The sequence below is a fragment of the Cyprinodon tularosa genome, unplaced genomic scaffold (assembly GCF_016077235.1).
Source record: "Cyprinodon tularosa strain WSP-4 unplaced genomic scaffold, ASM1607723v1 ctg231, whole genome shotgun sequence".
In the NCBI taxonomy this organism is placed as follows: Eukaryota; Metazoa; Chordata; class Actinopteri; order Cyprinodontiformes; family Cyprinodontidae; genus Cyprinodon; species Cyprinodon tularosa.
In genome coordinates this window covers 275,050-298,061 of record NW_024038867.1, presented here as the reverse complement: position 1 = coordinate 298,061, position 23,012 = coordinate 275,050, and the positions used below count along the sequence as shown (strand labels likewise).

At 38.0% G+C, this 23,012-nt stretch overlaps 1 protein-coding gene across 5 annotated transcripts in view; it reads left to right on the top strand.

Moving 5' to 3' along the window:
* mslnb (mesothelin b) overlaps positions 1–23,012 on the top strand; it is a 37,133-nt gene that overhangs the window by 7,349 nt on the left and 6,772 nt on the right. Inside the window, exons 5-46 of one of the 5 annotated variants that reach the window (XM_038286862.1) lie at positions 774–896; positions 1,134–1,333; positions 1,426–1,529; positions 4,462–4,574; positions 4,713–4,916; positions 7,391–7,465; positions 7,552–7,793; positions 10,060–10,147; positions 10,272–10,415; positions 10,551–10,753; positions 10,857–10,966; positions 13,192–13,310; positions 13,394–13,570; positions 13,656–13,687; positions 14,458–14,555; positions 14,690–14,712; positions 14,805–14,826; positions 15,288–15,315; positions 15,401–15,479; positions 15,560–15,706; positions 15,787–15,995; positions 16,389–16,501; positions 16,586–16,704; positions 16,808–16,978; positions 17,073–17,104; positions 17,874–17,971; positions 18,349–18,371; positions 18,469–18,490; positions 18,586–18,613; positions 18,704–18,788; positions 18,886–19,032; positions 19,464–19,675; positions 19,770–19,873; positions 20,383–20,501; positions 20,606–20,776; positions 20,872–20,903; positions 21,612–21,709; positions 22,061–22,083; positions 22,185–22,206; positions 22,302–22,329; positions 22,406–22,490; positions 22,588–22,734. In XM_038286862.1, the coding sequence (XP_038142790.1) occupies positions 774–896; positions 1,134–1,333; positions 1,426–1,529; positions 4,462–4,574; positions 4,713–4,916; positions 7,391–7,465; positions 7,552–7,793; positions 10,060–10,147; positions 10,272–10,415; positions 10,551–10,753; positions 10,857–10,966; positions 13,192–13,310; positions 13,394–13,570; positions 13,656–13,687; positions 14,458–14,555; positions 14,690–14,712; positions 14,805–14,826; positions 15,288–15,315; positions 15,401–15,479; positions 15,560–15,706; positions 15,787–15,995; positions 16,389–16,501; positions 16,586–16,704; positions 16,808–16,978; positions 17,073–17,104; positions 17,874–17,971; positions 18,349–18,371; positions 18,469–18,490; positions 18,586–18,613; positions 18,704–18,788; positions 18,886–19,032; positions 19,464–19,675; positions 19,770–19,873; positions 20,383–20,501; positions 20,606–20,776; positions 20,872–20,903; positions 21,612–21,709; positions 22,061–22,083; positions 22,185–22,206; positions 22,302–22,329; positions 22,406–22,490; positions 22,588–22,734 (4,419 nt within the window). The remainder of the gene's footprint in view (positions 1–773; positions 897–1,133; positions 1,334–1,425; positions 1,530–4,461; positions 4,575–4,712; positions 4,917–7,390; positions 7,466–7,551; positions 7,794–10,059; positions 10,148–10,271; positions 10,416–10,550; positions 10,754–10,856; positions 10,967–13,191; positions 13,311–13,393; positions 13,571–13,655; positions 13,688–14,457; positions 14,556–14,689; positions 14,713–14,804; positions 14,827–15,287; positions 15,316–15,400; positions 15,480–15,559; positions 15,707–15,786; positions 15,996–16,388; positions 16,502–16,585; positions 16,705–16,807; positions 16,979–17,072; positions 17,105–17,873; positions 17,972–18,348; positions 18,372–18,468; positions 18,491–18,585; positions 18,614–18,703; positions 18,789–18,885; positions 19,033–19,463; positions 19,676–19,769; positions 19,874–20,382; positions 20,502–20,605; positions 20,777–20,871; positions 20,904–21,611; positions 21,710–22,060; positions 22,084–22,184; positions 22,207–22,301; positions 22,330–22,405; positions 22,491–22,587; positions 22,735–23,012) is intronic. The other 4 variants (XM_038286863.1, XM_038286865.1, XM_038286864.1 and 1 more) reach the window with 4 other exon arrangements.

Sequence of the window (23,012 nt, the reverse complement as noted above, 5' to 3'; positions counted from 1 at the left end):
TGCAATATACGACATACAATATATAATATATAGCTTAGTACTTTATACACAGTAGGCTGTGTGTTAATGTAATGCAGGAGGTGTGGAGATGCTACGTTGGTGCTTCTAGGTCCTGAATGGGGGAGGGAGAGAGGCAGTGTCAGTGTCAAGGCTGGTAGCGGATGGGAAGAAACTATTCTTGTGGTGTAAGGTTTTGGTTAAAATCTATTCTAAAGCCTGCTCTTATGACTTTATAGCTTTTTTCAAATTAAGTATTTTCTTTCCTTCTAAACTAATGAAACAAAGATAGATTTTACTGCTGATTTCTCACATAGCTGGAGCTTTAAAAATGGATTTTAAACACACACTCACACACCTTCTTTAGTCCTGCTTTCTCTTCCAGGTCAAAACCCCTCAAACTGCTATGTGTTACATTAGATCAGTGGAGGTTCTTACATGATTATGTTCCTTTTTATAATGTACATTAGAAGGGGGAAAAAAAGTAGAACTCAAACGCTGTTGATTACTTTTATTAAAGGAATCAGAGTAAAGGGGTTGAATACAAATGCACACCAGATCGTTCCTATTTTGACTTGTAAAATAGAAATCCAAAAAAATTTGCTTATTGTTGTTTTCTCTTCACTCTTATTCACCACTTTGTGTTCTGTCAGAAAAAAAAGTGGCATCAGCGTCAATGGTTGTAATGTTAAAATAAACACTCAAACATGTAATCCTGTTACTGTATGAAATTCTTAACGCATGTAATAAATTTTCCTTTTGCCGGACCCCTGAAGGAGCCAGATGCGACCTCTGGCTTCCTGCAGTGTGTCGGCTTGCCCTCCGGAGACACAGAAAAAGGCCACATGCACAGACTGAAGGCAATGCTGGAGGCCATGATGGATGTCTACACCTTCATGGTATGGCATTTAATGGCATGATGTTGCAAAAAGCTTCCACTCATTCCAGTCTGACCAGTTATTGTTTCTTTTGTGTCTGCTTTTTTAAATTTTTCCTAAGTGATGCATTGACCCTTGTGCTTTCAGCCATTGACACACCTGTAGGGCAAAGGCTCATTAATCAATTTCTTTAAACTTTTTCCTTTGAGCCACACCTTGAACCTTACATGTAATTTCTTCTTTCATCCATTCTCATAGAAATCCAGCATGACGGGTGTGCCGATCCTGAGCCTGGAAGGAGCTTTGGATTTTAACCCTGCAGCAGATCCTTTTCAGAACGAAGCCCTGGTTCAGATGTGGCTTGAAGTCAAAATAAAACCACTGTTGGGTTCAATCACCAAACACTTCCTGTCATGCCTCAGCACCAAGAATTTCAGTTGCTCCACTTATCAGACTGTGTATGATCTTTTATTTTCTTTGCCACTTCTTTGGTTTTGACAGTAGCTGCTTGCAAACAGCTGTTCTGTAACATATCTGTCATACTTTTCAGGGTGAGAGAGATCAGCCGCCATTATTCAGAGATGAACCCAGTCAGACAAAAGTGGATCTATACGTTCTTCATGTACCCCTTCCTCTCTGGAGACAGAGTTGCAGGTAAAGTGTATTGCTTGATAATAATAAGAAATATGTACACAGGAATTGCTTGAAGGGATCTTGTATAGAGTTCATTCATGCAATCCAATGCACCTCAAAATACATTAAGTCAATTAGCCATTGATGCACTTGTAAACTTTATTACAAGCCACTTATATGATAAACAACAAAAAAAAGACAAAAAACAACTGCATTAAAAGAAGTGCAAAACAAAAACTGATCTAAAGTTGAAGGCCTTTTTATTTCTAACTCTTACAGCTCTGCATTTCTGGAGACTATTGTCATTGACTAGATGAAGCACAATCCACCTGGTTTTGTCATGATTTTACTGTAGTTCTCTTTAAAACATCTGAAGCCTTTAAATAACAGCTTTTATCCAGAGGTTGGATTACATTTACTGCAAATGAGGTTATTTAGAAATATACTTAGACAATCTTTATTGCCATTTTGTATACACAGAGTGTATACAAAATGGCAAACATCAGTGAAATGAACATTACCGTTTATAAAGTGCAGCAGGGATCAGATTGTAAACTGTGTAGGAGAAAAGGAAAACTAGTTAAAGGTCATGGAGCAAAAGGCATTGATATAGAAAGGATCAGAGCAGTGCAAACAAATAATGTGGTGCAAAATGCAGTAGAAGGGATTATGAAAAAAATCAGTAATAGAAATCAGTAGTAGTTAATAAAATTCAATAGTAGTAATAAAAATCAGTAGTAAAAATCAGTATTAGGGATTATGAAAAAATTAGCCATGTTGGTCGTGCAAATATCATGTTTACAAGTGTGATGCAGAGTCTTGATAGAGTCTCAACAGTTCAACAGTCTGATGGCAGACTGAAGCCAAAGGGTCCATGGTGTGATGATGTTACGGGCTCTGGACACAGCGCTGGGACGAAATGTCTTCTATAGAGGGAGGAGGAGCCCCAATGATTCTCTCTCTTCCTCTCACTACTCTTCTCACCTTCTTCCAATCTGCGGCACTGCAGTAATACAGCTGGTCAGAACACTATGGTGCTTCTGTAGAAGGTAGTGAGAATGGGTGGGGGCAGGTGGGCTCTCCTCATCCTCCACAGGAAGTACACGCGCTTTTGTGCCCTTTTGACCGGTAAGGTGGTGTTTACACTCCAGGTGAGGGTGTCTGTCATGTGCACCCCAGGAATTTGGTGCTGTTGACCACCTCTACAGCTGAGCTGTTGAAGAGCAGTGGAGCGTGTTTAGGCCAATTTTTCCTGTAGTCCAAGATTTTCTCCTTCGTCTTCTCTATGTTCAGGATCAGGCTGTTATCTCTGCTCCAGCTGCTCCACCTCCTCTCTGTAGTCCTGGTCGTTGTCGTCTCTGATGAGGCCCACCACTTTGGTGTAGTCTCCAAACTTCAAGATGTGATTGGTGGTGAAGCTGGGGACGCAGTCATGTGTCATCAGGGTGAAAAGAAGGGGTCTCAGAACGTAGCCCTGAGGGGAGCCTGTGCTTAGGGTCATGACATCAGAGGTGTTCTGTCCAACCCGGACTGACTGAGGCCTGTTTTTGAGGAAGTTTAACAGCCAATTGCAGAAGGGTGTATTGAAGCCCAGCTGTTCCAGTTTGCCCATCTGATGCTGTGGGATGATGGTGTTCAAAGCAGAACTGAAGTCCAGGAACAGCATCTGCAGGTTGGTGTTCTTCTCCTCCAGGTGTGTGAGGCTCAGGTGAAGAGCAGAGAAGATGGTGCAGTTTCGTCAGTAGCGGAACTGGAACGGGTCGAATGTTGGGGGGAGACTGGAGACGGTGTGTTCTTTAACCAACCTTTCGAAGAACTTCATTATTCAGGCCGGGAATCATTGAGTGAGTTAACCTGAGGCTTTTTTTGGAACCGAAATGATGGTGATAGACTTAAATAATGCTGGCACTATGGATTGGTCCAGCGAGGTTTTAAGAAATGTCTGTGAGGACACCAGTCAGTTGACCTGCACTCTCCTTGTACACCCGCCCAGGTATGTTATCGAGGCCTGGGGCCTACCTTGGATTGACTTTCCTCAGAGTTTTCCTCACTTTAGCTACGTCCAGGTTTAGTGCCTCCTCCACCTGGTGTGGAATGGCTTTCACTGCAGAAGTGCTGTTTAGTGCCTTAAACCTACCAAAGAAGTTGTTCAGTTCATTTAGGAAAACAGCATTTGCTGCATATCCCGGGGGGGAGGGGTTGTTGTTGTATGTGATCACCCATATGCCTTGCCACATCCTCCTGGTGTTGCTGGCATTGTGGAAAAGATTCTGGATTTTCTGGCTGCGGTTCTGCTTCACTGATCTGATAGTACAGGCTGTTTTTCAGAGCCTCTCTATCACCAGATTTGAAAGCTGAGTTCCGTGCTTTCAGCCCTTCATCCAGGGTCATTGGTTTGCTGAGGTGATGATGTTCTTTGTGATGCTGATGTCTTCAATGCATTTGTTGATATAGGCTGACACAGACATGACATACTCATCTATATTGATCTTGTCATAGGTTACTACAGCTTTGAATCAATTCCAGTCAGAACATTCAAAACAAGCTTGAAGTCTCTCCATGGCCCCCTCACACCACACTCAGATTTCTTTGACTGTTGGTTTAGTCCTGATCAGCTGGGGCCCGTATGCGGGAATTAGCATGACAGATAGGTGATCTGATGACCCGAGGTAGGGGCGGGGGGCTTTCACTTTTCAGATTCTAAGTTAGTGAAAAGCTGAAAAAAACAGTGTCATCTTACCACATGCACTCTATTGTGTGATGCGTCTAAATTTGTCTAATTCTTTAAATCTGAAAAATCAAAAAGGAGATTAAAAAAGAGAGTCTGTCTTTCTTCAAACCACCAGTCCAGTCTGTCTAAAATGTGCCCCTTGTCCTTGAGACATGAAGTATGTAGGTAATCAGACACTGTGTTTCTATTTCTACATGTGGGTTTATCTTTGTTTGTGTGCAGGTTGTGTAAACCCAGATGAAAGCAGTGAAGAATGGCTGATGAAGAATTTTGGCGCCTTCAGATGGATGGCTCGAATGGAGGACTTCTCCAGCCTCAGCATGGTCTTCAGTGGTGTAAGTTAGACTGATGTCCTTTAAATTACCTAAATGGAGTTTGCATTTCAGGAGATCTCCCTTTCTAGTGAGACTTTTCACCCTGAGGTCTAAACGGTGAAACCTTTGCTTGACCCCTGCCTCTGTTTTTTACCACAGCTGGAGGTCCTCCACCTGCTGTCTCCTGCTCAAAAGGCAGAGCTGCTCTTAAGGCCTGAGGTTGCTGGTTTAGACAATGGCACCCTAACGCTGGTTTTTGACAGCTTGTGGAATGGGGATTCTGGCCCTCAAACGACTCCCAGACCTGGAAACACATCAGTGGTGCCATCTGGCCATTCATCTCAACAAAGCACCCTCAAAGAGGTAAAAATAAGCTTCATGATATTTAATTTAAGGTCAAAACCCACCTAAATGTTGTGACTAGTGTGGTTTTTTTAAACACAGCCTTTAATAAGTGCAAACAGTGTCGTGACTCAGAACAGAAGACCCAGTATTCGAGGCAAGACAGACAGTGAGATAATTCAAAAGCATTTATTTAAAGACAGGTCTGTGCTTAGCAGCTACAGCGGCTAGGGCATCTATCTGATTTAACAGCTCAGCCTGTGTTCTGAGAACGAGGTAGGATCCAGCCGGTGGGCTGCCAACAAGATGCAGCGGGCGCTGCCAAGAGTGTCCCAGATGCTGCAGCCCCAGAAAACCAACAGGAGTCCGACGCCAAGTTAGGCAAACAGATCAGAACAGGAACAGGCAGGTTCAAAGGTCCAGAAGTCCAAAGACAGTTCAGGCAAACCATTCAGATGGAAACAGGCAGGCTTAGTGGTTGAGAGGCATAACAGGTCAGAATAAGATAATAAGAAACATTCAGGTATGCTAAAAACCCTCTCACCCCTGGCACAAGAGAACAAGAATAATCTGGCTCAGATAAATGGATGCAAGCAGCTTAAATAGAGGCAGGAGCAGGTGGATCAAATGAGCAGTGACCAAAAACCTGGCAGAGAAAGATGAAATACCATACTGGATGCTCCAGTATGTTAATTCAACATATTGTTTTATTCCTGTTTACAGTTTTCTGCATAAAGTTTCTCCACTCATTTACAATCCAAACAAAACATTTGAATAGGCTGCACATATTTTTTCTAATCGTTGGCATTAAATCAAATTAACATTTCTTCCTTTTAGTTAGTTTGCTAGAGTTTTCAAGATGAGTTTATTGGGTAAATACTGATCTGTGATTTTGGTCAAACGAATCGGAGATCCTTCGTTAATATTTCCATGATAATTTGCTGGAATTTTGACTTCAGCCTTCTGAACTGGTCTAACTGCATCAGGTTTCCTCATACAGTTTCTGTGAGATCCCTTTGTTACTCTTTGGTAATACGCTTATATTTAGGAAAAAAACATTTTTACATTTTATATGTTGCCTAAGTTTTGTTTTAAAGTCTTTTTCCAACATAATGGAAATAACTTTGCCAACTTCACCCAGTCTGCAACAACACATCCAAATTAATACCCTGAATTGTTTCAAAGTCAAACTGTAGAAATATTACTGTATAGAAATGGTTAAATTAGCAATAAAATTATCACTGTATTCTTAAATTTGGGAAATAGGGAAAAAAGACAAGAAAACAGAGTAAATATTAAAATCTGTTAAAAAAAAGTATATCTGCCTTGCCAATGCAAAACGCCAAATATGGTTATATGCTCTAGTTTCAGATTATTTTTTTCATGTAAATATGGTAAAAAAAAAGTTAATGTTTTGTGAGACACAAAGCCAGGTTGGGATATAATAATAAAGATGAACAGCTGAGTCTTAAACATGGGCCATATTAATAGCTTTAAATTGCATAGTCTCTGCATTATACTACTTTGAAGTCCCCCTCCTCGCCCCCCAGAGAAACAAAACAGTCTTATTCAACATCTGTTGGACAGCAGTCCTCATTATTAGCTTCCAGGTGTCCACCTTCATTTATGAGAATAAATATGAACTCATCTGGCTGCTACAAGACAAAAATACCAGCAGCAAAAATGCTGAACTTAAAACTGGGAGTCAATCTAGTAGATCCATGTTTATGTTTCATTTACAGCCGAACAGAAGGTCCGGAAACCAGGAGAACAGATTGATTCTAGAAATAATGACCCATGCTTTAGTTACTTTTCTTTCAACATGATTAAATTCCATCCTGCAACAAATAAGACATTAGCAGGGATGGTGATGATGGACAAGACAATAAAAAGTTTTAACAGTGTTAATGTTTTTTATTGACATACACCATCCACACTAAGCGGCACAAGAAATAAATTGTGATAAATTCATATTTTATTGCTATTGCATAGTTCCACTTTTAATTATGATCAATCTCAAATTTCAGTAAACCATTAAATCTCTCTAACTAAATCCATTTATTTCATAGCTGTAAATTTACACATTTTTACTGCATCATTAGCTGTTTACAATAATCAGCTTCAGGTTACATTTGATTAATAACTCATGAATTTCTGTTTTTTGTGGTTTTAACTTAAAATATTAATGTTAACAAGTTTAAACTACCACAAATGTCTGTTTAACCAGAGAGGTTTTTTTCACAGTTTGGCCATTTTGAGACAAACCACAACAATATGGCTCACATGTCTTCAGTGTTGTCTTGGGGGACATGGGGATCCAATTATTGCTTTATACTATGATTTCTCTCCGTATCTTTTAGAAAGTTGTAAATAAAAAATGAAAATTGGAAGGCTTCAAATAAAAAAGAAAGAAATGAACATCCATCAAAACAGAAATAAGATAAAAACTCAGAAACAAACCTTAATTCCCTACCCCATTTCTTTTTACATTACAGATTGCAGATGGATTCATGATGGTTTTTAGACCAATTGGGAGTTTTGCTCATGAATTTGTGTCCTTTACACGTCAGGTAAATAAACTGACACAAACACATCCTGAGATATTTACACTGACCAAGCAGTAGCTAAAATCCTAACTGGCCTTAATGCCTTACAGAGAAATGTTTCAGAGATAAAGAGCACCACTCTGACTCAGTTCCTGCTCAACTTCACTCTGGCTGAGCTGGCCGGCATGTACAGCACCAACAACACGTACATGGTCCCAGAGACCCCACAGTTTGATGTGACCAATGTGGAAGACTGGTTCCAGCAGGTGGTGCTGCCACTGCTACGCAGGTTCCTACCAGAAGAGGGAGCCATCATCCCGCAGAACATCACAATGGCTTTTCACCAGCTGTAGTAAGTGTGAATGAGTTTAAACCGATTACATGCATCTTTGACTTGATGTGGACATTTTTCATTTTCATCATCTGTTTATTTATATTTTTTGTTGTTTAGCAAAGATTTTCCTGTTTCAATATTTTATTGGACTTTTCAGGTCTATTTAGCTTCTATCCTAGTTTGCTTTGAGTTTGTTTGACTTGTAATTGTACACAGTGTTAGGTTTATTCTTTTATACATCATGTGCATTGTTACTTTGTTAGCCAGATAGAGAGAGTAGATGACCTTCCTTCACATTGTGGATGTCACTTTGTGTAAGTAGGTCATCTAAATAGGACAGCCTTCTTGTCTTTTAAAAATACACAGGATATGGGCACATCTTGGAGCCGGACTGATAGAGGAGATGTATCTGTAATCTTGGGCATAGAGGCAAGATGCATACAGGTCAGGGCATGGATGGCGTGTCAGTTTCTGATACGGACAGCTAAACATCCACATGATCCAACTCATAGACTCATGAGCTATAAGAAGGAGAAGATGACCTTGTTCGGGGCTCAATCTTTGCCGGACACTGGCGGATGTGATTTTTGAGCTCACAGCTGTGCAAGCTCCAAGCATTTTTCTCTGTCCTGTAACGACCTGATCTGGAATAAACTCTGTAACTTTTTTACTCCTGTTTTTATAGTGCTTTTTTTATATGGTTTTATCCAGTTTGAGTTAAGAGTAGTAAGTAACTTGCTCCCAGGAAAAGAACCGGTGGGGAAGTCCCGAGGCGCAACTGCTTTTTAGGGGAAATAACTTCCTCATTTAACAACAGTGAATCCCAGAAATGGGAAGGAACTAGTAATAAACTGCACCAGACTTCTGGTTGAAAAATAACTCTTACTGTTTTAATGATTTTTGAATGAATTCTTTGTTCATTGAGCCTGTTGTGACATTTGCTTTTCAAGTTAGTACAAACAGTATTGTTCATACTGTATTGTGGTTGGAAATACTTTACAGTGTTCTAACATTTATACATTACCACCTGTAAGTGTATTGTATACCTTTATAATTACCTAGGTGATTGCATTTTAAGTCTTAATGTCTGTTTTTTTCCTTTGCTTTTATAATTTTTTTTAATTGGATTTTTTTCTAAATGTTTTTTATTTTCTATCACTTTTTCTATCACGACCTGCACTAAAAACGTTATCTGTTCAAATACATCATCATCACAAATTACATTTAATCAAACAATACTACTTAGGTGCTCAGAACTCCAGTCAGTTATTGACTGGAAAATTATGACTTTTTTTATTCTACTTAAGTAAAACTACATTAAAAAAGTCATTCTACATTTCAAAACATTTTGGCTATTTTCCCCACCTGTCTATTTTTTGTTCTTAGTTTTTCCAAGTTAAAGCAAATTATGACAGTTTTCATTATGTCCATATATTAAGAATCTTAAACCAGATACTGCTATTAAAATAATAGTGATACAAGAACATAACAAAAAGATGTTTTGACATAAATTGCCATTTGCAGTAAAAATAAAACCATAGATATTTAAAAGTGGAAAGCACTCCTTTACTAAAATAAAAGATTATGAGAGGAAATAAAACTGTAAGCTATGAAAAACACAAAAGAAAAAGGTCCCTATTGTGACAACATGGTTACAACAGGTTCCCACAGTCTGTTAAAAGAGGTTTTTGTAACTATAACAAGTATGTTATTTTTTCCATCTGGTATATACTCCAGACTTTTTTAAACCACATGTTTTAAGAGGGAGGATCAGGTATTAGCTATTTTGTACTTGTTAGGATTATTTTTATTATTTCATATATGAGTGTGTTAAACCTTAATATTACCTTCCTGTTATATGTCAAAACGAACATTTACCCAATCAATTTATCTCATTAGGACAGTTCTTCTGTCAGGATATACAGTTATTATATTTATTATGTACATAACAAAAATTGGGGAATGAAATCAAATGATACAGAGTGGATGTCTCCTAGAGTTATCATGCATTTGTAGCATAAATATTAAGACAGCAGTGAATAGCTCACAATGAAGGTCTGGAACAAAATGCAATTATTGTTTGGACTGCCATGGTCCAAGAAGTCTTTAGATAGGTAAACTTCTGATAGGCTACACATTTACCATAAAAAAATAAATAAAACAAACTTCCTTTTTCAAATTGAGTCCCTCTAGTGGCCAAATGCCAATCTGTGGCCATTTAAGGATGAAAAAAGGTCTATTTTTGTTGATGTTTGTCTGATCTGCGTATTTCTTCTGTGTGCAGCTACTTGAATCAGACTGATGTTGAGGGAAACGAATATGATGAAATCAATGATGTGTGCAGCGTAACCCTGGACAAGGCACCATGTGGGGTAAGTTTTAATTTTACTCAAGTTCACTCAAGACTTTTCATTTCTCAATACAAGTCTAATTTCCCTTAAAGCTGAGGGTTGGTTTTTTCCTTCTGTCCAATCATAATGCTTTTGATGCCCTCAGCTGACTGATGCAGTGGTGAACATAGCCCATGTTTTGCACTGTGCTGCTCGAAGTGAGCTGACGATGACAGAGACAACGATCATGAGATTGATAACTGAACTGGCTAAGCGTCTGAACTCCCTGGTCAAAGAGCTTTCCACAACAGTGAGCATATTCCTCTAATCTTCCAAACATTAGAGCCTTCAGTTTTACTCCATGACTGTGGAGATGCTTCTGTGTGCTTTGGACTGCTTTCATCTCTCCAGCGAAAACTCTAGTCGGTTGTTTCTTGTTCCGCAGAACATTGCAGAGCTGGTGTCAGACTTTAGGGAGATATTCAACGACACCGACCCCCAGTCTCTGACACAGCATCACCTGGACGATCCAGAGTTCATCGAACTCTGGTTCCAGGTCAAACTGCTGCCTCTTCTCCCAGACGTAGACCCAGACATCCTCTCCTGTCTGAGCACCAAGAACTTCTCCTGCCCCGTTTACCAAACTCTGTCAGTTCTCACTTTTTGGATATTAATAAAAGAATTTCCTCAGGGTTTAGTCTCACCACAATCTTTCTGTTTATTTCTTTTTTTTCCTACTTGCTGTCTGCAGGGTTGCAAAACTGAGTGATTCCATGATGCATATGGATGCTCCTGACATGTACAGTCACAACATCTACAAGTATTTCATCTATTCTTTCCTGCTGAATCACAACCACTCCGGTAAGCAAAGTAATAGTTTAACACTGCAAAGATGTATACAGTCAGATTTTTAATGTTTGTACATTTTACAGTTTCTTGTTTTGGGGTTAAACTGTATATCCAAATGGAAAAAGATGTGAGATAGCTAATCGTGGAATTATTTTTCATATTAATAGTCTAAACCTACAAGACCTTTTTATATGAGATGTAGCTTATACTGCATGTTTTGTCTGAAAATATTATTTAAGCTTGTGGCAAGAGTTAACAATGTGTAATTCAATGGGATATATACACTATATTGCCAAAAGTATTTGCTCACCCCATCCAAATTATTGGAATCAGGTGTTCCAATCACTTCCATGGCCACAGGTGTATAAATTCAAGCACCTAGGCATGCAGACTGTTTTTACAAACATTTGTGAAAGAATGGGTCGCTCTCAGGAGCTCAGTGAATTCCAGCGTGGAACTGTGATAGGATGCCACCTGTGCAACAAATCCAGTCGTGAAATTTCCTCGCTCCTAAATATTCCACAGTCAACTGTCAGCTGTATTATAAGAAAATGGAAGTGTTTGGGAACGACAGCAACTCAGCCACGAAGTGGTAGGCCACGTAAACTGACGGAGCGGGGTCAGCGGATGCTGAAGCGCATAGTGCGAAGAGGTCGCCAACTTTCTGCAGAGTCAATCACTACAGACCTCCAAACTTCATGTGGCCTTCAGATTAGCTCAAGAACAGTGCGCAGAGAGCTTCATGGAATGGGTTTCCATGGTCGAGCAGCTGCATCCAAGCCATACATCACCAAGTGCAATGCAAAGCGTCGGATGCGGTGGTGTAAAGCACGCCGCCACTGGACTCTAGAGCAGTGGAGACGCGTTCTCTGGAGTGACGAATCGCGCTTCTCCATCTGGCAATCTGATGGACGGGTCTGGGTTTGGCGGTTGCCAGGAGAACGGTACTTGTCTGACTGCATTGTGCCAAGTGTAAAGTTTGGTGGAGGGGGGATTATGGTGTGAGGTTGTTTTTCAGGAGCTGGGCTTGGCCCCTTAGTTCCAGTGAAAGGAACTCTGAATGCTTCAGCATACCAAGACATTTTGGACAATTCCATGCTCCCAACTTTGTGGGAACAGTTTGGAGCTGGCCCCTTCCTCTTCCAACATGACTGTGCACCAGTGCACAAAGCAAGGTCCATAAAGACATGGATGACAGAGTCTGGTGTGGATGAACTTGACTGGCCTGCACAGAGTCCTGACCTCAACCCGATAGAACACCTTTGGGATGAATTAGAGCGGAGACTGAGAGCCAGGCCTTCTCGTCCAACATCAGTGTGCGACCTCACAAATGCGCTTCTGGAAGAATGGTCAAAAATTCCCATAAACACACTCCTAAACCTTGTGGACAGCCTTCCCAGAAGAGTTGAAGCTGTTCTAGCTGCAAAGGGTGGACCGACGTCATATTGAACCCTATGGATTAGGAACGGGATGTCACTTAAGCTCATATGTGAGTCAAGGCAGGTGAGCAAATACTTTTGGCAATATAGTGTATCAGGTAATGCTAAAAGGTTATTTGATTTTTTCAAGGTTCTTGATAATATTAAAGAGGTATGTGGTGGAGGAAGTTATGCGATCCATTTCTAATTAGGATTGTTACCCAGTAGTTAGCAGACCACTTTTAATTAATTAAATAATGCATGCATGCATGCATGTGTGCAAAATGCATTTTAATTAATGCATTATACATCTGAAATTAGATCTATTCTATCTAAAAGTGGTATACTGTATTTTTCTATCCACATTTTATGTATAGATTTATTTGTAGCAAGGTTAAATAACTGTAAAATTTGAATAAAATGAGAGTATTGCAGCAGAAACTATTCAACATCCTAAATAGGCACAATATCACACTTAAAGTGCAAAGACTGTAAAAAATATTTTTTAGCAACCCTGCTGGTGTGAAGCTCTCTATGCAGCAGATTATTTCACGTATGTCTCAGACTGGGGCAGTCTAAAAACCATACAAAACTATTACTATTACTATTGTTAAATGAAAATAAATAAAAAATCCAAAATCTTGTGTGGAAGAAGTGCAGCAGCTTAGGATTATGACTGATGTTCAAAAAGATATTTCTAAATTAACTAAAAATGTTATAACATATGTGTCTTATATTAAATAATTCAACTATTCTCAATCCAAGTATTCAAAAAAAAGGTTTATTTATTCCTAATAAATGTTGTTTAAAATATTTCAGAGCCACGGTGCCAATCCCCAGCCAATCAGAGCGCAGAATGGGTGGAGATAAATTTTGGGTTCTTCTCAAGATTTGCCTCTGTCATGGACTTCTATGAGCTCAACCCACATTTCTCTGGAGTAAGTCTGGGAGCTGCTACTGGGCAAGATTAAGAAATAAATGAAGAAACTAGTGTTTATTTGTTTCAATATTTTCTCCTTAGCTGGAAGCTCTGCATGTCCTGTCTACGAAGCAGCTGGCAGAGATGCTGCTGATGCCTCTACCAACGCCACCAGAGAAAGATGTTGTCATCCATCGCGTGTTTGACTTCCTGTTTGAGTCTCCAGAAGACAGAAAACTGACAGAGGTTCTGCACTTTATGGTGGAGCTAGCCCAAGAGGTAAAAATAGTTTTTATCTTCAGAGACCAGCTGACTAATCTCCAACAAATCCAGAAGGATTGATATTCCTTTATCTCATTTGCAGGTCAATTCTTCCTGCAATGTCTATAAACTCATGTGAGTACCCTATATGGTTTTATACTACTCACCTATAAGGTATTTAATTTACTCATTAACATTTATTAAATACAACACTTTTTACTCAATTTATTGGCACCCCAGATAACAAATTTCTTCCTTCTAAAATCTGAAAAACCTGAAGAAAGTCACAGCCTATCTACCTGACTGTAATGCTTTCTGTTCTTTTTGGGGATAAGAAAAAAGGCCCCAAGTCAGGTCATACACCAATAAAAACTGGAAGTCAGTAATATAATATGTTTCTGGACAGTTTGGATAGATTCCAATTTGGTGATGAAACAAAAAAAAAGGATTGATTTACTTACTAAGTATTGTTAGTAATGTTGCTTACTCCGATATTTTGTTTTAAATTAGTTTGTTACATTATTTCCTAATCTTTTTTTTCTCTCCATTTCTTACTCATTAAAATTAATAAGACTAGATTAAAATCTCTGCCAGCAGTTCATGCAAAACAGCTGTTTGCATTCCTTAGATTTAGTTCATAATATTTTAGCCAGTCCTGCCATGTGTCGCTATATAATGCTATAGATTAAATCATCTTAAAATGGCTATAGTTTTAAGCATAAACCAAAAATATTGAAGCAACAAAGTTCATATTAACATTCCTTTTAAAAAATCAGATTTGATTTGTTCTGTTTTTTATGTCGGAATTAGAAGATTTTCATTTTTTACTGAAACTCCAAATAATCAAGCTTCCTGTTGTTTTTTTGTGGCTTATTTGATCTTGTTTGCTGTCATCATCTTGTTAGTTTTGATCGACTGGACGAAGCCATAACAATGCTGTCTCCAGACTTGGAATCGGCTATTTGGGCTAGCATAGAACAACTGATGAGCGTTGCACCAGAGGGTGAGCCTGTCAGCCTGAAAAACACACATGAAAGGACACGAACATCCACACAGACAATAACAGTTAAAAGCTCTGTATTGGTGCTGTTGTGTAATTAATATATTGCTGTTGTTTTCCACTTTTGTTTGAAACAGAATGTGTGCCAACAGACATCTCTGTAAGTACTTCATACCAAAGTTACTCAGAAATAACTTGTTTTGTTTTATAAGATCACCAGTAATTAAATAAACAATAATTTATTCTTTGCAGTGCCCAGACACTAAGATCAACAGTAAGTATTCTGTGTCCTGTCTTATTTTGTTGTTTATCAGTTTTATATATGTATTTTTAGAGTATAAGCAGTTAAGGGCTGAAACAATTAATTGTGATTTAAAGATTATTGAAATAACCTTCAATAACCTATTAATTAATAGTTAAGAGGGGTTTAGAGTCTTAAACATGCCTTTAGCTGAAAAGAAACCCACTTAGGGAGGTATTTTTAATAAAATAAAAAAATAAAAATATGAAAACATTTTAAATTTAAGATAAAAAATGTTTTGTTTGTCATTATGCTCTATCCAGAACTCTTCAAGTAGAAAAGTTATAGCTTCACTTTGTTCAATTCTGTAAAAAAAAAAAAAAAAAACTTTTGCTGTCTCATTAAAATCAATAAATTATTGGCAGATGAATCCATTAGTAAGCTAATCATTAGTTGCAGCCCTAATTCAGTGACACTTTTTACCTTTTTGACAGGTACTCACATCTGCAAAGGCATCAACAGGTAACTCCGTTTTGCATGATTTGTACTCAGTGCACTCAGTCTACCAAGATTATCATTAAAAGCCCCACAAATATACTTCTTACAGCTCTCCTCTTCAGACCTACTTCAACAGCTCCCAGCATGTTTCCTGTAACTTCACTCTGGAGGAATATGCTTGTGCACAGGTGACTGCCACCAAATGAAACAAAGTCAGCATGGAAATATTCGGATATGCTGCAGCTTTCTAACTGTCTTCTACTTGCAGCTGGAGGACTTCACGGCTGAACATCTGGCCTCCCTTATGAGGTGTAATCTTCCTGGTAAAAGCAGTAATTCCAGGGTTCTATGGAAGCTGCTCCTCACCAAACATTCAAGTGTTTTGAACCGAGCACTGGACCTTCTGGCTAACATGGTGGGTGGATTTTGGGATACGTAAAAGCATCCTGACGTTTTTTTCTTGTGTTCTATTAAGCTGGTTTATCTCCCCTACAGTCAATGGGAATGATCCCATCAGCCGAGGCGATTTTGGATGTGGTTGTGGAAATCAGGTTGTCGTCGCTGACCGATCAGGACCTGATGAACAGCAGTGTGATCAGGCTGTGGTTCATTGAACGTCTGGGCAGTTTCTTGCCATCTGCTTCAGGACGTTTCCTGCTCTGTCTGACCAGCAGGAACTTAAGCTGTGTGTCATACCACCAACTGTGAGTTAAAACACTTGCAAAAAGCTATCTTAGTCCAGTGTTTTATGATTGAGTAGTAATAGAATGATGTATTTGATTCTTATTTTTTTTATGTCAATATAAAAAATGCCTATTGATCATCAGGCAAACTTTTTTCAGATTTTAGCAGTTGGACATTAAAACCTACAGTTGGTTCTTGGTAACATTTTGATGATTTTGGACATTAGAACGTTTTTTCCAAGTGGCGTAAAGTGCAAGATTTAATCCTTTCAGTCTTGCTGTCTATGTTTGACAGAATTATATTACAGAAACAGATGCTAAAATTGGTTTTGTTCTTATAAGTAGCTTTATTTGCATTGTCTGGGACTTTTTTATTAAAATTCTGTTTCTGTGGGGTCTGGTATTCATCATTAGACTACAGGTTTTTGCTAACAACTTCAAGAAGATGCCCCTGGAGCAACAGCAGGTGATCTTAAAGGATTTCGTCCTTCGTTTCCTTCAAAAATCCAACTCCGGCAATCACTCAGGTAACCACTCAATAAATATACAATAATATATCTCTAGTCTTTGAGTGTTTACAGATCTCTCTCTGTCTTCCTACCCTTCCCCAGATCCAGGATGTTTGTCCTCTTTCAACAACAGTGCACAGTGGCTAAAGGACAACTTTGGGGCATTTTCACAACTGGTGTCTCTCAGAGAGCTGCTTCTTCTCAACCAGTTGTTCAAACCTGTGAGGCTTGGATGTTGTAAAAAACAATCAGGATGTTTTGAAATATAGCCAAAGCCACTGTGTTTTTCAATACATAAATAAATAAAACTGTTTTTTTGTACAGCTGGAGGCTATACAGGTCCTCTCACCCAAGCAAAGAGCTGAACTGCTGGGAATCACTCCTCCTGAAGACACAGACAAAGTCATCAACATCCTCTTTGATTACATGACCCAAGCACCAGAGGAAAGAGGATTTACAGAGTTCCTGTCATTCCTATCCCAGTTCACTGAAACGGTAAACAGAAAGTCTGTTGATATTAAGGATATTTTTAAGGCAACAGGTTAAAAATAGTTGTTTAATTTTTACACTTTTTCCTTTTGTCCAATAGGCAAACCTTTCCTGTTCATCCTACATAAAACTGTGAGTTTCCAAAAGTAGAAACTAAAACTGATGTTTTTGACTGTAATGACCTTCATAGCATTTGGAGAAAAGAAAGCCTGCGAGCCTAAGAACACTGACCTAGATATTGAGTATGGGAGGTCCACTTCACAAAATAACATAGGCTGTGTCTGAAGGTCTACCCAAAACACTATATAGGGCACCATATAGGGGTTATGCCCTTTTAGATGAGTGTCCGAATGTCTAGTGGATGAAAAAGTAGTCGACTCAAAATTTCCCACAATGCAATTTGAAAAGTAGTGATCATCCTTAATCACTAAATGAGCAGATTGTGATAATAACGTAACTCATAACGTAGGACCCAGCATTCAGGCAAGACAGACAGTGAAAAAGCTCTAGTAGTGATCTGAGTCCACTATATAGTCTCAGCCCTATGTAGTGATTGAGGTATCTAGTGATTAGGGTAGACATTCGGACACAACCATAGTGAGAAAAGGAATTATTGCAGAATAATTTGTACAACCTCTATATCAGCTAAGAAGTTAACCTTTGGGTGCAGTTGGGTTTCTGACTGGACAATGACAATTTGTTCATAGCTAAATTCATAACAAAATCACTTAAGTACACAAAAGTCAATGTTTTGGAGTTTCCATCAATAAGACTGTATCTTAGCCTCATAGGATATTTGTCAGTAGAACTGAGAAGTGTGCATCAGAGGGTGGCCTAGACACAAGACTCAGCTGCATCAATTCTATTAGTTTGACTGACCTAAAAATGCCTTTCCTTACAGCTTCACCAGACTGGATGTTGCCTTGGTAACAGCTTCTCCTAACATAGCTTCCTCCATCACATACACCAAGATGGCTTTATCCAAGCAACTACCACATGGTGAGGGTCCTTTAAAAGAAAGACAGACATATTTTATGTTTGGCAAAAACCAGATATTGTTCTACTTTAACTTAAATTTTCCTATCAACAGTTTCTCTCCCCCCCGGTTTAACATTTTCCTTATAAACTGTGAAAACATTTTTAAATTTTTGTCACTAATAACAATTGTAGCGATGAGAGATGGTAGATTTTCCTGAAATTTTAGATATAAGGGAACTTGCTAAACTCGAAATATAAACTTAATGATTGTTGTTTACTGCATAAATATTCAATAAGTTAATATCATATAATTTCATTTTATTTGAAAATGAATTTTCTATTTGTATAATGTCTAAGGATAGATTTAACTAATTAGATTTTTTTTGTGTTTTTATTAGACTGCATCATCTACAGTGGAGAGGTAAATATGTTAATGTGTTGAAGTGGTTGGTTTATTTTCACCTTTTGTTGGATTGTTTTCTACAGTCAGTAACCATTTCATTGCTTTCTCTGTTTAGTGCAATGTAACAATGACAAATGGTAAGTTATCTCCCACTAAATAAAGACCTTTATTTACAATTGTTTTGCTTTTTTATGTAGATTAATATTCTAACTAATCTTTCAACTTCTTACAGAGACAGAAATCTGTATGAGAGTCAACAGGTATGATTGTGTATCACTGTGTAATATTTAGACTTTAACCTTTTTTAGTTAAAAAGTTAAATTATGAATACATTTTTTTTTTTATCACAGCACAAAGCTTCAGAACTACTTAGACAGCAAGACGATGGCGGGACAGCACTGCACCTTCTCTGTTGAGGAATTTGCCTGTGCCTCAGTAAGACATGGCATCATAAACTATCTTCAATCTACATGTGTGTGAAAAGGATTCCGCTTATAATATAGCATCTAATCTGTTTTCATTCCCTCATTAGCTGTCAGATCTAAAAGCTGAGGACCTGGTCGCCATGCTGAGTTGTAACAGGACCTCCAGCTCTAATGGCTCTAAACTCGTCTGGAAGCTATTCCTTTCTAAAGCCTCTAGGGTCCTGGATGAGGCTCTGGATCTGATGGCTGACAATGTAAGGAAGAGTTTTTGTCACAGTATAAATAATCTTTAACCCTTTATCATCTTGAGGTTTAGTATCATTATTAATAATGTTTTTGTTTTTCTATTTACTTTGTTTTCATTTATGACAAATACTGATTTGAATTCATTAGATTTAAATAAATCAAAGGGTTTACAAACTTGTGTAGTCAGGGTAAAACTGTTTTCTTGGTTTTCTTAAGAGGATAAAAATACTTTTGGGGATATTTCTTGAATCTTTGTTACTGTGCATACTTACTCTTTGACAGTAATGTAAATATAAACAAAAATAGTTACTTATGATCGTCCATAGTATAAAGAATCTTTAGCTCTTTATCATCTTGAAGTTTAGTATAATAACAAATCCTTCTTATGTTAATGAAAATGTAAATAATAATATTGACTTTGGATAATTAATTTCTGCAGATGCTCGACCCCAGCAGTCCCTCCACCTCTATGATCCTGGACTCCATACGAGAACTCCGGTTGGATTTTGTCGACACGGTCACCTTTATCAATCCCGACTTCATCCAGAAGTGGTTTGGCCGCCGCCTTCGTCCGTTCCTGCCAGCAGTTTCCAACAGCTTCCTTTCATGCCTTTCCTCAAAAGCACTGAACTGCAGCACCTACCAGCACATGTCAGCATGGATTCATTTATTCTTTATAACTGCTTGAGAAATAACTTCACCTCTTTCCTAATGCCTGATTATCAAATAAAATTTTTATTTTCAGTTTGAAAATGCTGAATGAGATCCAGCCACACATGATGCATGAAAGGCAGATGTCTGTCTTCACTCACTTCATAAGGGTTTTCCTGACAAGGAACAACACTGCAGGTAGGAACCTTGAAGATGCATAAAGTAGTCCTTGCCATGTGGGTTATTATAGTGAAAAAACTCTAATAAAGATGTGAAACATTAGAAAAAGAAGGAGTTTTAGGAAACATACATTTATTTCTATAAAGTATCCATTGCTTTTTTTCTTTTTAAGTTACAACTGTATGTGTATTGGCTTCATGGTGGGGGAATAGCAATAGGACCAGATACTATCTGTACTGTGATGTTGACATGTTGCTGTTTATTTTCATTTAGTTAAACTTTAAGCTCAAATGAACACCTGAAAAACAATATTTGAAAGCTTGATAAATGTCCACAGATGGTTGCGTAGTTATAAACAGAGTTCACCAAAAACTATATCATATAGTCTAGTTTATTTTTTGATGCAATTATTTGTCATCCAAAAGCGGGTAAATATCAGTTCATTCACTCCTCAATAAATCTGCATTAATATATCTCTAGTCTTTGAGTGTTTACAGATCTCTCTCTGTCTTCCTACCCTTCCCCAGATCCAGGATGTTTGTCCTCCTTCAACAACAGCACACAGTGGCTAGAGGACAACTTTGGGGCATTTTCACAACTGGTGTCTCTCAGAGAGCTGCTTCTTCTCAACCAGTTGTTCAAACCTGTGAGGCTTGGATGTTGTAAAAAACAATCAGGATGTTTTGAAATATAGCCAAAGCCACTGTGTTTTTCAATACATAAATAAATAAAACTGTTCTTTTTGTACAGCTGGAGGCTATACAGGTCCTCTCACCCAAGCAAAGAGCTGAACTGCTGGGAATCACTCCTCCTGAAGACACAGACAAAGTCATCAACATCCTCTTTGATTACATGACCCAAGCACCAGAGGAAAGAGGATTTACAGAGTTCCTGTCATTCCTATCCCAGTTCACTGAAACGGTAAGCAGAAAGTCTGTTGACATTAAGGATACTTTAAAAGGCAACAGGTGTAAAGTAGTTGTTTAATTTTTCTGCTTTTTCCTTTTGTCCAATAGGGAAACCTTTCCTGTTCATCCTACATAAAACTGTGAGTTTCTGAAAAAAGAAACTAAAACTGAGGTGTTTGACTGTAATGACCTTTATAGCATTTGGAGAAGAGAAGGCTTGTGAGCCTAAGAACACTGACATAGATATGGGGCATGGGGGTGGAACCTTCATGATGTGGAAGTGTTTTGCTTCAGGAGGGGCTGGTCCACTTCACAAAATGAAATAGTGAGAAAGGAAGTATGGCAGAATGATCGATGCAACATCTACATCAGCTAAGAAGTTAACCTTTGGTTGCAGTTGGGTCTCTGGACAATTTGTTCACAGCCAAATTCGTTTAAAAAATGACTTAGGTACTCAAAATTCAATGTTATGGAGTGTCCATCATAAAGACTGTTTCTTAGCCTCATAGGATAGCTTAGGTAGAGCTAAGAGGTGTGCATCAGACACAAGACTCAGCTACATCAATTCTGTCAGGAGGAGTGGGCCACAGTTCCAGAGAAATATTATAAGAGGGCTGTGAGAGAGAAACTAAGCATTTTACCCCAGTCATACAGTGTAAAGGCATTTCTACCAAAATATGAAGGAAATGTACCAGTATGTAAACATTTGAATATGAAGAATGTGGTGCTTTTTAAAGAAATATTACTCTGCTGTTCTAATATTTGGTACGCATGAATCATTTTGGTGATCCTAACTAAATATAAGAAAATTGTTAGTTTGACTGACCTAAAAATGCCTTTCCTTACAGATTCACCAGATTGGATGTTGCCATGGAAACAGCTTCTCCAAACATAGCTTCCTCCATCACATACACCAAGATGGCTTTATCCAAACAACTACCACATGGTGAGGGTCCTTTAAAAGAAAGTTGATACATTATATTGTTGGCAAAATGTAGATATTGTTCCACTTTAACTTACATTTTCCTATCAACATTTTCTTCCCCCCCCATTTAACATTTTCCTTATAAACTATATAAACATTTTTGAATTTTTGTCACTTATTAAAATTGTAGCACTGATAGATGGTAGATTTCCTAGGAGGTTAGATATAACAGTACTTGATAAACTTTGTTGCTTATTGCATAAATATTCAATAAGTTAAAATTATGCTTTCATGTTATTTGAAAATGTATTTCTTTTTCTATCATATCTTGGACTAGTTTTAACTCATTTTAATTTTTTGTGTTTTTCTCAGACTGCATCATCTACAGTGGAGAGGTAAATATGTTCACGTGTTGTAGTGGTTGGTTTATTTTCATCTTTTGTTAGATTGTTTGTTTTCTACAGTCAGTAACCGTTTCATTGCTTTCTCTGTTTAGTGCAATGTAACAATGACAAATGGTAAGTTATCTCCCACTAAATAAAGACCTTTATTTACAGTTGTTTTGCTTTTTTATATAGATTAATATCCTAACAAATCTTTCAACTTCTTACAGAGACAGAAATCTGTATGGGAGTCAACAGGTATGATTGTGTAATATTTAAACTTGAACCTTTTTTAGTTAAAAAGTTAAATCATTAATATGTTTTTTAACCACAGCACAAAGCTTCAGAACCATTTAGACAGCAAGACGATGGCGGGACAGCACTGCACCTTCTCTGTTGAGGAATTTGCCTGTGCCTCAGTAAGACATGGCATCATAAACTATCTTCAATCTACATGTGTGTTAAAAGGATTCCGCTTATAATATCGCATCTAATCTGTTTTCATTCCCTCATTAGCTGTCAGATCTAAAAGCTGAGGACCTGGTCGCCATGCTGAGTTGTAACAGGACCTCCAGCTCTAATGGCTCTAAACTCGTCTGGAAGCTATTCCTTTCTAAAGCCTCTAGGGTCCTGGATGAGGCTCTGGATCTGTTGGCCGACAATGTAAGGAAGAGTTTTGGTTACAGTATAAAGAATCTTTAGCTCTTTATCATCTTTAAGTTTAGTATCATTAATAATATATATTTTTTGTTTTTCTATTTACTTTGTTTTCATTTATGACTCTTTATAAAATAAATTCAAAATAATACTGATTTGAATTCATAAGATTTAAATAAATCAAAGGGTTTACAAACTTATGTAATCAGGTTAAAACGGCTTTCTTGTTTTTTTAAGAGGATAAAAATACTTTTTCGGGATATTTCTTGAATCTTTGTTACTGT